This window comes from Mesoplodon mirus, assembly GCF_964341445.2.
Source record: "Mesoplodon mirus genome assembly, chromosome: 20".
NCBI classification, from domain to species: Eukaryota; Metazoa; Chordata; class Mammalia; order Artiodactyla; family Ziphiidae; genus Mesoplodon; species Mesoplodon mirus.
Genome location: NC_138996.1, coordinates 10,761,236 through 10,776,151, shown reverse-complemented (window position 1 = coordinate 10,776,151; position 14,916 = coordinate 10,761,236). Strand labels below are relative to the sequence as shown.

Genomic DNA, 14,916 nt, shown 5'->3' with positions numbered 1-14,916 from the left:
GGCAAAAGCATTTGAGCATGGGATACTTGGGTCTTACTTACTAGATACAGCAGGTTTTCAGGCTTGGAAATATTATTTTGCAGCTCTTCAAAAACCATTCTCTTTTTTTCTACAGGCTTAGTCTAGTAGGCCACCTCTCTGTCACTCAGCTCCTTTGCATATTTAAATTCGTCTTACAGGCTGTCCACGTCTATACGGCCCATCATTTTTATACACTCCAAAGCACATTGGATGTCATGTGTTAAATCTCTCTTTCTCCGGGAGCATGCTTTAAAGCATAGAAGTAACCTTAAGTGGTGAAATCTACGTTGAACTCCACATAAATTACAGTTTTAATACAGGAACTGAGAGGGTCCTTCTGAACTTGCTAGCCCATCTCTGGTTACATGTTTTTGCGTTCTGAAGCAGAGTCTTCTTTCCAAAAATGTGAGTCATTGTTTCATTGTACGAGTTGCTGTCACAACCTGTGCAAATCATAGAACTACCCAGGTGCAGTCAGTGCATCCTCTTCTGTAATCCTGAGGGCCCCTTCACAGACCATCAGATTGTTTTGGAGAAGTAGCACATAAGTTTCTGCTTCACTACACACTTGTTTTCCTATTCTCATCCTCCATGAATTTCAAAATTAGAGAAGTACATTCTTCTTGTCCAAACTTTTAAAAATAAGATTTTACATCTTAAATATTTTAACATATCTTTTATGGTCAGTAAGGAGTACACTCATCTTCTACACTTGTTTAAGGAAGCAATTTCTTTCCATTTTGTGAAGTTAAAAAACAAATTCTTGGTAAGTGCTTATGCATTTTGAGGAAACTGAAACTGACTGAACCTTTCATTATGAAAGCCTTTATATCACAGGAAAACAAATCACACCCATTTTGGTGTTGTGTACCAGGTGTACAGGACATTTGGCAAGTGAGATCTTTTTCTTTTCTTCATTAAGAAATTTATAGACTGAATGGAACTTGCAAAAATTTACATTTGCCCTGTCTGCTAACTACACATATAGATGAGCAAAGTCTAGTTTGTATTTGAGCAAGATAGCAAAAATCTTTTTGTTTTATAGGGTTTTATTAAAATTTTCATAGAAATTCAGAAGCCTATTTGAAACTCTGTTCTGGAAACCAAATTACCTAAGAGCTGAGGGCAATATTTTGCTGCCACATTCACTTGGTAAAATGTGACAGAATCATTACTTCACTGTGAGGACTCAACAGATGTTATCAAAATAACTCTTTTTTCTCCCATTGGGCATTTTAGTTGCAATCTATGAATCTAGAAATGTAATTTCACTCAGTTTTGTAGAGCAATCAAGAAACTGAACGAATAGAGAAAATATTTTTGTTCTTGTGGTGTACCCAAACTAATTCAGTGGTAGCTATTTTTATTTGAACATTGCTATCTTTTGGGAAGACAATTGGTTTTTTTCATTAGGAAACAGAAAAATATGACTGACTTAGAAATACTTTCTTGTCTCACTGCAGACATTTGAGATTCCATCTCCATATGTTGCTTTCACAACTCCTTCTCCACCATACCCAAATCCAAATATTTTTAATTGAGATAGAACTGATGTATAACATTACATTAGTTTCAGGTGTTCAACATAATGATTTGATATTGTATACCTTGGAAAATAATCACTATAATAAGTCTAGGTAACAGCTGTCACCATGCATAGTTACAAAATTTTTTTTCTTGTGTTGAGAACTTTTAAATTCTAATCTCTTAGCAACTTTTAAATAAGCAACACTGTATTATTGAATGCTTCTGCACACTGAGTGGAGATGTCGGCACAGCCGTTTCACACTGGGCACTCTGGTTTGAAGTGCTGGGTGCAAAGCCTCTGCACTCGGCACCTTATGAGGGAGTGAAACAAGACTAAGCACAAAGGGAAAAAAAAGGAGGCAGAGACGAGATGGCTGGGTAGAAAGACGTTAGTTAGCTCACCCTCTCTCACAAAAACACCAAAATCACAACTAACTGCTGAACAACCATCAACAGAAAAATACTGGAACCTACCAAAAAAGTAACCCTACATCCAAATATAAAGAAAAAGCCACAACAAGATGGTAGGAGGGGCACAGTAGTGATAAAATCAAATCCCATACCCATCGAGTGGGCAACCCACAAACTGGAAAATAATTATGTCGCAGAGGTTCTCCCAAAGCATGAAAGTTATGAGCCCCATGTCAGGCTCCCCAGCCTAGGGGTCTGTCATTGGTAGGAAGAGCCCCCTGAGCATCTGCCTTTGAAGGTCAGCGGGGTTTGATCATAGTAATTCCACAGGACTTGGGGAAACAGAACCTCCACTCTTGGAGGGCATACACAAGGTCTTGTGTGCACCAGGTCCCAGGGAAAAAGCAGTGACCTCATAAGAGCCTGGACCAGACCTACCTGCTGGTATTGGAGGGTCTCCTGTGCAGGCTGGGGGTGGCTGTGGCCCACTGCAGGGACAAAGACACTGGTGGCAGTAGTTCTGGGGCATACTTATTGGCATGAGCTCTGCTGGAGGCTGCCATTTTCTCACCAAGACCTGGCCCCACCTAACTACCTATAGGCTCCAGTGCTGGGATGCCTCATGCCAAACAACAAGCAGGATGGGAACATAACCCCACCTATCAGTGAACAGATTGCCTAAAGTCTTCCTGAGCCCACAGCTTCCCACTAAACACACCCCTTGACATGGCCCTGCCTGCCATAGGGACAAGACCCAGTTCCACCCACCAGTGGGCAGGAACCAGGCCCTCCCATCAGGAAGCTGGCACAAGTCCCTTAGACCAGCCTCATCCACCAGGGGGCAGACAGCAGAAGCAAGAAGAATGACAACCCTGCAGCCTGTGGAACGGAAACCACAATCACAGAAAGACAAAATGAGATGGCAGAGGAATATATCCCAGAGCAAGGAACAAGATAAAACCCCAGAAGAACAACTAAGTGAAGTAGAGATAGGCAATCTACCCAAAAAAGAATTTCAGAGTAATGACAGTAAATGTGATCTAAAATCTTGGAAAAAGAATGGAGGCACAGACTGGGAAGGTACAAGAAATGGTTAACAATGAGCTAGAAAATCTAAAGAACAAACTAATAGAGATGAACAGTAAAATAACTGTAATGAAAAATACACTAGAAGGAATCAATAGCAGAATAAATGGGGCAGAAGAACAGATAAGTTACCTGGAAGACAGAATGGTGGAAATCACTGCCAGGGAACAGAATAAAGAAAAAAGAATGAAAAGAAATGAGAGTCTAAGAGACCTCTGGGACAACATTAAATGCATCTCATTATAGCAGTCCCAGAGGAGAAGAGAGAGAGAAAGGACCTGAGAAAATATTTGAGGATATAATAGCTGAAAAATCCCTAACATAGGAAAGGAAACAGTCACCCAAATCAGGAAGCGCAGACTCTCAGGCAGGATGAACCCAAGGAGGAACATACTGAGACACATAGTAGTCAAATTGACAAAAATAAAAGAGGAAATATAAAAAGCAACAAGGGAAAAGCAACAAATAAAGTGCAAGGGAATTTGCATAAGGTTATCAGCTGATTTTTCAGCAGAAACTCTACAGGCCAGAAAGGAGTGGCATGATATATTTAAAGTGGTGAAAGGGAAGAACCTGCAACCAAGAATACTCTACCCAGAAGGGCTCTCATTCAGATTTGACAGAGAAATCAAAAGCTTTACAGACAAGCAAAAGCTAAGAGAATTCAGCACTACAAGACCAGCTTTGTAATAAATGCTAAAGGAATTTTCTAGACAGAAAAGACAAGACCACAACAAGAAACAAGGAATATATGAATGGAAAAGCTCACCAGTAAAGGCAAATATATAGTAAAGGTAGGAAATAATCTGCACACAAATATATCAAAACCGGCAATTGTGAGAAGATAGTACAAATGCAGGATATTGGGAATGCATTTGAAATTAAAAGACTGGCAACTTCAAACAATCTTATTTAAATATAGACTGCTATATCAAAACCTCGTGGTAACCCTAAACTGAAGATCTACAGTAGATACATGCACAAAAAGAATAAGGAATCCAAACACAACAGTAAAGTTAGTTATCAAATCACAAGAGAAGAGAACAAAAGAGAAAGGGAAGAAAAAGACCAAAAAAAAAACAATTAAAAAAATGGCAATAAAAACATATATATTGATAATTACCTTAAATGTAAATGGATTAAATCCTCCAACCAAAAGACATAGACTGGCTGAATGGATAGAAAAACAAGACCTATATATATGCTGTCTACAAGAGACCCACTTCAGATCTAAAGACACATACAGATGAAAGTGAGCAGATGGAAAAAGTTATTCCATGAAAATGGAAATCAAAAGAAAGCTGGAGTAGCAATACTCATCAGACAAAATAGACCTTATAATAAAGACTGTTACAAGAGACAAAGAAGGGCAGTACATAATGATCAAGGGATAAATCTAAGAAGATATAACAATTGTAAATATATATGCACCCAACACAGGAACATCTCAGTATATAAGACAAATGTTAACAGATATAAGAGGAAAAATTGATAGTAACACAATAATAGTGGGGGACATTAACACACCACTTACATCAATGGACAGATCATCCAGAGAGAAAATCAATAAGGAAATACAGGCCTTAAATGACACATTAGATCCTGTGGACTTAATTGATATCTATATATCATTCTGTTTGAAAACAGCAGAATACATATTGTTTTCATGTGCACACTGAGCATTCCCAGGATAGCTCACATCTTGGGCCACAAAGCAGCCTCAGTAAATCTAAGAAAATTTAAATCATATCAGGCATCTTTTTTGACCACAGTGCTATGAGATTAGAAATCAACTATAAGAAAAAAACTAAAATACTGTATTATTTACTACAGTCACCATGATGTACATTAAATCCTCATGATGTATTTATTTTGTAAGTGGAAGTTTGGACCTTTTGACCCCCTTCACCCAATTTGCTCATCCCCCACCCCAATGTGTGGCAACCACCAATCTGTTCTCTGTATCTATGAGCTTGTTTTTTGTTTTGTTTTGTTTTTTAGATTCTACATGTAAGTAAGATCATATGGTATTTGTCTTACTCTGTCTGACTTATTTCATTTAGCATAATGCCCTCGAGGCTCATCCATGTTCTTGCAAATGGCAAGATTTTATTCTTTTTATGGCTGGATAATATTTCATTATATTTATATATATATATATATATATATATATATATATATATATATATATATATATATATATATATATATATATACACACACACATACATGTATCACATTTTTTGGTCAGGATGATAGATGATTGTTTCCATGTCTTGGCTGCTGTAAATACTGCTGCAATGACTATGGAGGTATATGTGTCTTTTTAAGTTAGTGTTTTCATTTCCTTTGGGTATATACCCAGAAGTCGAATTGCTGGATCATATGGTAGTTATATTCTTAAATTTTTTGAGGAACATGCATGCTGTATTCCATAGTGGCTAACCCGATTTACATTCCAACCAACAGTGCATGAGGGTTCCCTTTTCTCTACATCCTCACCAACACTTGTTATTTCTTATCTTTTTGAGAATAGCCATTCTGACAGGTGTGAGGTAATATCTCATTGTGGTTTTGATTTGAATTTTCCCAATGATTTTTGACGTTGAGCATCTTATCATATGCCTGTTGGCTATTTGGATGTCTTCTTTGGAAAAATGTCTATTCAAATCTTCTGCCCATTTTTTAATTGGACTTTTTTTTGTTTTGCTCTCAAGTTGTATGACATCTTTGTATATTTTGGATATTAACCCTTTATCAGATGTATGATTTGCAAATATATTTTCCCATTCACTAGGTTGTCTTTTCATTTTGTTGATAGTTTCCTTTGCTGTGAAATAGCTTTTACATTTAATGTTTTGCTGCTTGTTGATTTTTGCTTTAGTTGCCTTTGCTTTTGGTGTCAGATTCAAAAAATCATCACCAAGATTAAAGTCAAGGAGTTTACTGCCTATATTTTCTTCCAGGAGTTTTATGGTTTTAGGTTTTACATTCAACTCTTTAATCCATTTTGAGTTAATTTTATGTATTGTGTAAGATAGTGGTCCAGTTTCACTCTTTTACAGGTAGCTGTTCAGTTTTCCCAACACAATTTATTGAAGAGACTATCCTTTCTAGATTGTATATTTTTGGCTCCTTTGTTATATGTTAATTGACCATATACGCATGGTTTATTTCTAGGTCCAAATTATTTTTGGCATGTTGTACAATACGCTATGTTTGGTTACTTACGTATCTAATCTAGTTGTATATGTTCTTCCATCTGTCACTAGGAGCAGTCGTTTAGCCTTCTTGTTCAGTGATGTCTGGGTCATGCTGGTGTGAGTATTGTCATCATTCTGATTTTCATTATCTGAGCTCTTAGAAAAGATCACAGTATTGACAATATGGAAAATTAGTGCTATCTTGACACAAAGCACAACAGTTAATCCACAGACTAAGTCAAAGATGTACTGTTCACATTAATGATTTCAGTACCCTTAGGTTGCACACTTAAGTCACATCACTCAGAGTGAACATCAGTAGTCAGAGTTAAAAACAGCAACAGCAACTGCAGATAATCTATGCTATATTCACTTGACACCAAAACAATGTTGCTTTTAGTTCCTGGGTATTTTTTTTAAGCTTCTGTATGAATTTTGTTTTTTCCTTCCAAACTTCCAAGCCAGTTTCTAAAAATCAGAAAATTTCCCATCCTGTTAATGGATACCCTGGTATATAAGGCTTTCCTTACAACACTTGGAACAGTGCCAGGCCAACAATCATGGTTAGTTAACCCTAAGCCACTTTAGGTCCAAATGGCAGTACTGTGGTTGCACCTGAGCCTGGGCTCAGAGGAAACCTTCCAATACAACTAGTTTCTTTTAGTCAGCTGCCGTAGGCTGTATTCATCCCCTCTATTCTGGGACCTGTAGGTCTACCCCGAAAGCCCTGGGCTGGTATGCCAGCTGACTGCCTGTTCTGTGCCCAAATTATCTCCTTGGGGCCCTGTACCCAGTCAAGGAAGCCCTGGGCTGCTGATGGGCCTGGACTCAATGTGGGAGAAGCCCTTGTGATGCTGAATGCATTTGGGGGCATAAAGAGTTTGAGAGGCATGGTGATCCCAAGGAATCCAAGTTTGCTTTATATCCTCATTTTATTTATTTTGAATATCACTGACTTATGTTAACAGAATATGGCCTGGGAAAACCTCAAATTATGGAATTTATCCTGGCCTTATTTGTAACCAATACCTTATTGTCTTTTATTAATATTTCATGGATATTTTCAAAGAATGTATAATCTGTTTTTACAGCATTACATGCAAAGATATAACATATGTACATAATTAAATATAGTTAAATATATATGTGATTGTGTGTATGACTTACTTGTTTGCATATTCTAGAATCTAAATCCTCATATATTTTTGTTAACTTGTCTACTTGGTATATAAAATTTATACATCAAGTTTATTTAATCTTATATTATAATTTTTCTTTTAATAATTTTATATAATCTTAACCCCAGAAGTTAACCACTACTAATATTATATATTACTATTGATTTTCAGGTGTTATTATCAACCTTTTAAATCTATGACAAGCCAATAGTAAAAAAAATTCCATTCGCATTTCTTTAATTTCATGAGGCTTCCCATTTATCTTATGGTTGTAGGAAATTTATAATTATTCTGCATATTTTTCTTTCATTACCCTTGACAATCACTTCTAGTGATATTTTTGACCTAACACACATACATTTTTATACGTATATGTTTAATTGTTAAATACGCATAACATAAAATTTACCATTTTAACCATTATTAAATGTATGAATCAGTGGCATTAAATATATTGGTGTACACTGTTGTAAACCCACCATCCATCTCCAGAACTCTTTCGTCTTGCAGAACTGGAACTCTATATTCATTAAATGATAACTCCCCATTCCTCTCTTCCTCAACCCATGGAGGCCACCATTCTAATTTCTGTTTCTATGAATTTGACCACTTTAACATACCTTATAGAAGTGGAATTATACATTATTTGTCCTTTTATTTATGATTTATTTCATTTAACATAATGTCTTCAAAGTTCTCCCATGTTGTAGCATGTCAAAATTTCGTTCTATTTTAAGGCCATGTAATATTCGGTTGCATGTATATATCACATTTGCTTTATCCATTGATCTGTTGATGGATACTTGGCTTACTTCCACCTTTTGACTATTGTGGATAATGATGCTGTGAATGTGGGTGTACAAATATCTGTTTGAGTCCATGCTTTCAATACTTTGAGTATATACCTAAATGTGGAATTGCTGGATAATATAGTAATTCTATATTTAACTTTCTGAGGAACCACAAAACTCTTTTTCATAGAGGCTGAATCATTTTACATTCTCATCAACGAGTTCTCCAATTTCTCCATATCCTCACCAACTCTTCTTTTTATAGTAACCAACCTAATGAGTGTAAAGTGATAACTCATTGTGGTTTTGATCTCTATGGGTATAGCAGGATCTATAGATCAAAAGTTACCAGTTTAATTTTTAAGAATATCATCATTTTGTTGAACATTGATATCAGAAGATCTGTTGTATTTTAAATTGCTACTTTTAATTATAGGAAACCTGATTTTTGTGCATACATTTTATCAATGGACTATCATCATTTTCAAAAGGCTTTTAGTTGATTTTTTAGGGGGTTTATATTTTTTAAATGATATGAACTGAAGTTAATAATAATTTTGCCACACCTTTTTAATAATAATTTTCCTTTCTTTCCTCTTCTTCAGTTAATTTCACCTTCTCTCTCTCTCTCTCTCATTTCATAATTGTATTGGGTAATCCATTCAGAATAACAGGAAATCATCATGAAAGAGGCTATCATTACTTCTTAGGAATACCTCTAATATTGTCTCATGAAAAGGCTGCTCCTTTTGATTCAATATTCATCTTGTTGAGAAAATATTTATCTCTCCCAATTTTATTTAAAATCAGGAATGTATTTTGGGCTTTATTAGATATGTGGAAGGCATCTATTGAACTGATTATATTGTGTCTTATATTGCCTTTGAAGATTTTCTAATACTAAACCATCTTCTAACCTGAAATTCTCTAGACTATTAGGTAATGAATATCTCTAGGAAGGAAGGTTTTTTTTTTAAGTACAGTCAATTTACAATGTATTAGTTTCACGTTTACAGCATAGTGATTCAAAGTTTTTATAGATTATAGTCCATTTAATGTTATTAGGATATTGGCTCTATTCCCTGTGCTGCACAAATATAACCTTGTAGCTTATTCTCTACATAGAAGTTTATGCCTTTTAATCCCTTTCCCCTCCCCTCTTCCCACTCTCCGCTGGTAATCACTTGTTTGTTTGGTGTTCCACAGCTAGTCCTTCCTTCAATGGATGGCCTAGGGAATAAATGACCTCATCCATTCTTTCATGAAAATACACTATTAGTCTGCTTGGTTGCCATAACAAAATGCCACAGACTGGGTATCTTAAACAATAGAAATTTATTCTCTCACAGCTGTGGAGGCTGGGAACCCATGATGGAGGTGCTGGCAAATTTGGTTTCTGGTGAGAGCTCTCTTCCTGGCTTGCATATGGCTGCCTTCTTGCTGAGTCCTCTGTGTGTGTGGAGAGAGAAAGCTCTCTGGTGTCTCCTCCTCCTCTTATAAGAACATCATTTCCATCAGATTAAGACCCCACCCCTATGATCTCAACCCTAATTACCTCCCAAAGGCCTCATCTCCACATACCATCACACTGGGGTTTAGGGATTCAATTCAGCATATGAATTTGGGGGAACACTATTCAGTCCATAACATTCCATCGTATGGCTCCCCAAATTCATGTCCTCCTTTTATGCAGAATACGTCCACCCCATCTCAGTAGCTCCAAAAGTCTTAACCCGTTTCAGTATAAATTCCAAATACAACGTCTCTTCTAAATATCATCTAAATCAGGAATGTGTGAGACTTGAGGTATGATTCATCTTGAGGCAAAATTCTTCTCCATTTATGAACGTGTGAAATCAGACAAGTTATGTGCTTCCAAAAAACAAAGGTGAGACAGGCATAGGATAGACATTCTTGTTCCTACAGGGAGAAATTGGAAAGGAAAAAGGGGTGACAGATCCCAGTAAATACAAATAAAACCTAGCAAGGCAAATTCAATTCGATTTTAAGGTTGGAAGATAATCCTCTTAGGGTTGATGTTCTGCCCTCCAGGCCCATTGGGGTAGCAGCATAACCCCAGAGCCTGCAGTAGAGTCAACCCCACTCCTTCAGCTCTGGATAGAGGCCCCATCCATACTGCTCTTTGGAGTGGCCCTGCCCCTCTCAACCACTGGGCGGGGGAGCTTGGCTGGTCAAAACCGAGGTGGGGACAGCTCCTGGACCTGTGATGGGGGAGGAAGCCTTGATGATCTCTGAATCACCTTCGCGTCCTTCTCTTTTCTTGAAGGATAAAGTATATTGGCAGCCACATAGCTCTATTGCCCCATGCTGTTCCCCTTGGTCCAGCCTGGCAATGTTTCTGCTGGTGTAATCTCATCCTTATTCCTGACTTTTCCTGAGGTGGATCACATGCACAGTCTCTTTATCAGATGATTTTTCCATCCACACTTTTGGTATGTTCTCTCTAAAACATGTTTTCCCATTTTTTGCAATATGGATAGACTGAGAATTCTCCAAATCTTTAAGTTCTGGTACCTCCCTGTGTAACGCTTACTTCTTCCATTTATCTCCTCCTCTCACATATTACTGTAAGCAGTCAGGAATACCCAGACTACATCTTCAACATTTCACTTAGAAATCTTCTGAGCTAATTATCCAGTTTCATGGCTCACAAGTTCTATCTTCCATAAAACACGAGGTTACAATTTAGCCAAGTTTTTTGCCACTTTACAGCAGTAGTTGCCTTTTCTTAATCATTTTCCTTTTCTGTCTAAAATCTCACCAGAAACAACTTTCATGTAAATATTTCTACCACCATTCTGTTCATGATTATCTTTGTACTCTCTAAGAAGATGTAGGCTTTCTCTTCTGCTCTCCTCTTTTCTCCCTGAGCCCTCACCAGAGTTGCTTTCACCGTCCGTGTTTCTACCAACAGTCTCTTCAGATTAATCTCGGAGTTTTCGGAAATGTGCGTCACAATTCCTCTAGCCACTACCCGTTACGAGTCCCAAAGCCATTTCCACATATTTAGGTATTTGTTATAACAACACCCTGCTTCTTGGTACCAAAATCAAAATTCTCCAGAGAAACAGGATCAATAGTATGGAGACAGACAGAGAGAGAGAGAGAGAGACATGTTTTCGAAGGAATTGATTGGCTCATGTGATTACGGAGGCTGACAAATCCCAAGATGTGCAGAGTGAGTCAGTAACCTGCAGCCCCAGGAGAGCCGATGGTGCAGTTTGTGTGAAGGACGGCAGGCTTGAAGGTCAGGGACAGCTGGTGTCTCAGTTTGGGCACCTCAGGCAGGAAGACTCTTCCCATGTCCACTGGAGGGTCAGTGTTTTTGTTCTATTAAGGCCTCCAGGATGAGGCCCACCCACATTAAAGAAAGCTACTGCTTTACTCAGTCTACTGATTTGAATGTTAATCGCATTTGAAAACACCCCATAGAAACACCCAGAATAATATTTGACCAAATATCTGAGGTCATCGTGGCCCAGTCAAACGGATGCATAAAATTAACTGTTACATGTATGAACAGTGTTTGCTAGAGAAAGATAACAGGAGTCCCTCTCTATAAAATGTTTTTGGCAGGATATATTCATCCGTATACATAGATTATTCTAAGTAAACCTGGAGTTACTGATTTATGGTGGAATAGCTGGCGGGAGAAACTGGGTAATCATGTAAACTGTGTTACAGTGCAAAAGTGAAATGACTATGAGCAATCTTGTGTCTACTTTACACAAAGCTCTCCGTCTGTGTTTTCTGTAATCAGTCTGAATGTGGCACAGGGTGGAGGATAGGGAAGCTTTGGGAGCTGCCACTGATGCATGCTGGCTCCTCCAGGGAAAAATCTTTTATTTCTATACCTGATATTTACCCATAGAGTTTGGTATGGGTAAGATCTATGTTTTGGGGAGTTTGGTATGGCAGTTAAACGCTTGAGTCATAAAGGCTAAGACACTTTGGGGTCATAAAAGGAAGGAGGTGAAAAACCATGAATAATAGTTAAATGACTGGATGATTCCCTGAGGCATCTTTAGAAGGAGGTAGAAGCCTTGAGGCAGATTACTGGGGACTAGTTTAACCAATGGGAAATGGAGATTCCGAGTAATTAACTTAATGAAGGTCACCAAACTGAGAGGAGAGTTAGTAGAAAATATTCTTCGTTGGCTGGTATAAATAAGTAGTGCTTGTTAAAACTAGACAGTATAAGCGAAAGAAGCGAGACCAATTTTTCCTACTTAGACTTCCAAGGCCACCTGGGCATATATTACATTCATTTTCAAATAACCCATGTGGTGTCACTGATTACCCGGAAGACTATACACATAGCTGAGAATCAATCTGCAGTATGTGGCCAGAGAGGCTGATCTCTTCATCTGATTCACTTGTTTTCTAATTACAAATATCATGTCATCTTTGTCTCGAAGATACTGGGAACCCCAAGCGCATGCACAAAGCTGACTGAAAAAGAAAATGTTGCTCCTACCTTGAACTCGCTTAAAACAAACACATGGGGGAAAAGGGAGAAGTGCTGGGACAGTAGTAAGAGGAGGATTTTGAGCCTCAGCGATCATCCACACTGTAGCTGGGGAGTTGCTCTTCTGACTCTCAGCTCCTCCCGTGTGGCAAAGAAGTGATAGAGTCACAGTTCATATCAAATAAAAGGAAGCATACCAACAAGTTGTGGAGAGAGCAGAACTCGGTGCATTATGAATCTGGAAAGGTGAATGCAGATGTCAGCTGAGAATCTACAAGAACAGATGAGGAAAATGTAGACATTAGCACTAGTCAGTCAGAAGTGGGTCAAAGCCAAGCTTAGCCATGCATTCTATAAAATAATTCTAGAGCCATTTTAACAATTTCCTATTCCTGCATATTTGACATATTTGATTAATGAACTTAAATAAGTTTAGAGACTACTGATTTTTAATTTTTAGGAAAAAAATTGTAGTAATGTAAGAGAAATTAAATGCCAGATACCCCAGATTTAATTCTCACATACAGGTACAATCCAATACTCTTTGTGATATACATGTTTGAGCCTCGGAAACCCTGTATCAGAACAGAATTGAAGAAATATTTGCAAGCATTAAATATGTGGTCCATGAAAGAACATTACCTTCAATCAAGGAAATCACCATATGGTGGAAGTTTGAAAACTCAAAAACATCAGTAAAGCGCTAGTAACAGCCCATTTTATATATTAGTTTAGGTTTTCAGATTTTATTATATTCACAGTCTATGTGAATGAAATTTTTAGTTTTGGGGAATATTGTTGGTAATGATACCCCTCCACCTTTTGATTTGGTTAATAAAATCTCTGACATAATTTGAAATGGATGCTTTGCATTCTAGGTAAAAAGCTTTTGCGGGAGATATCTCTCAGTCATCCAAAACACAGATTACAACTCATTTTCTACATTTCTCTACCTGTGTTCATCATTACTATTGCTGTTATAATAATAAGCCAGAGTAAAATAAGGGAGCTATGCTACAGAGGAGAACCTGAAAGTGAGAGGTATATATGTTTTTATTCTTATTAAATTAAATAAGTCAAGAAAAAAGTAGTCAAGTTTCATCAGGAATAATCTAAGACTGTAGGTAAAACAATATGAGGATGGCCCAGGGACACATTTCAAACTAGCTTGGTGTTTTCATGTTTTCTCTGGTTTTACTCATTACTAAAACCATTCATTTTACCACCAGTATCACTTGAGGAGGAGATATGGGTGCCAAGCGTATTGTGGAGGTTTATTCGGCCTCTTAATCCACTGGTTCTGTCTAAATAGTCATAGTGTCCATGAGCCTCATGAGAATAAATAACACTGCATTTAAAAAGTAAATAAACAAATAAAATTTTAAGATATAGATCCTCAGACCAGTGGTAAATAACTTTATCAGAACACCCCACTCAACTAGATATAATATCTGTGAACCTGCCTGCATAATATTTATTTTCCTAATTATTGCTGATTTGTCCAGTCATCTCTCAACTAGAAATTACATGTGTAATTCATACTAATCAGGTTAGGAGACAGGAGGAAGCATCATGGCGTGGTGAGAAAATTATATTTAGCCTCAGAAATCCTGGTTTCAACTCCTAAATCTTGCATATCTTACTAAGCATGATATCTTGAGCAAGGGATTTAATCTTTATGTTCTTAAAATTATTCTCTATAACTCTACAAAATGTGAAATAATAGCTTTCCAATGTGTCGTAAACTTTTGGGTACACCAAATTAATAAATGAAATCACCATATTATCTGTAATCAGTTACACAACTATTTAAACATCATTATTGAGCCCCTTAGTCATAATTTACTGTATTCTTCCAGAGAGGTATTTACCTCTAGTTTTACCTTCCAAGAAGTGATATGAAGAGAAGATCTGAGTATATTATGAGAGAATGAAAGAAATCTGTAGAAATATATGGAAAAATTAACTGAAATTTTTGACTGCTACTTTATGGTTTTGGTTTAATTTGGCCTGAGGAATTAGTGATATCATAGAATCAGGGGGCCTATCTGTAAAAGTTGAGTAAATGTAAAATGAGGATGAGAGGATTTTGTCGACAAAGCAAGGTGGCTGATGGCATTTGTTGTAATATTGAGATGGTACCAGTTTTATTTGTTTTGTCTTATTTTGCTGGAAGGAGACATTTTGTATAGTGAATCACTCTGTTTCTT

General features: G+C 37.2%; 1 protein-coding gene across 11 annotated transcripts in view; it reads left to right on the top strand.

The window, feature by feature from the left end:
* Nucleotides 1-14,916, top strand: part of LOC309795809 (disintegrin and metalloproteinase domain-containing protein 5-like) — a 136,767-nt gene that overhangs the window by 116,299 nt on the left and 5,552 nt on the right. For 8 of the 11 annotated variants that reach the window (XM_082608573.1, XM_082608581.1, XM_082608575.1 and 5 more), the window contains one exon: nt 13,585-13,747. The exons of the other annotated variants lie outside the window; for them this stretch is intronic. In XM_082608573.1, coding sequence (XP_082464699.1) covers nt 13,585-13,747 — 163 coding nt within the window. The remainder of the gene's footprint in view (nt 1-13,584; nt 13,748-14,916) is intronic. 11 annotated transcript variants of the gene reach the window in all.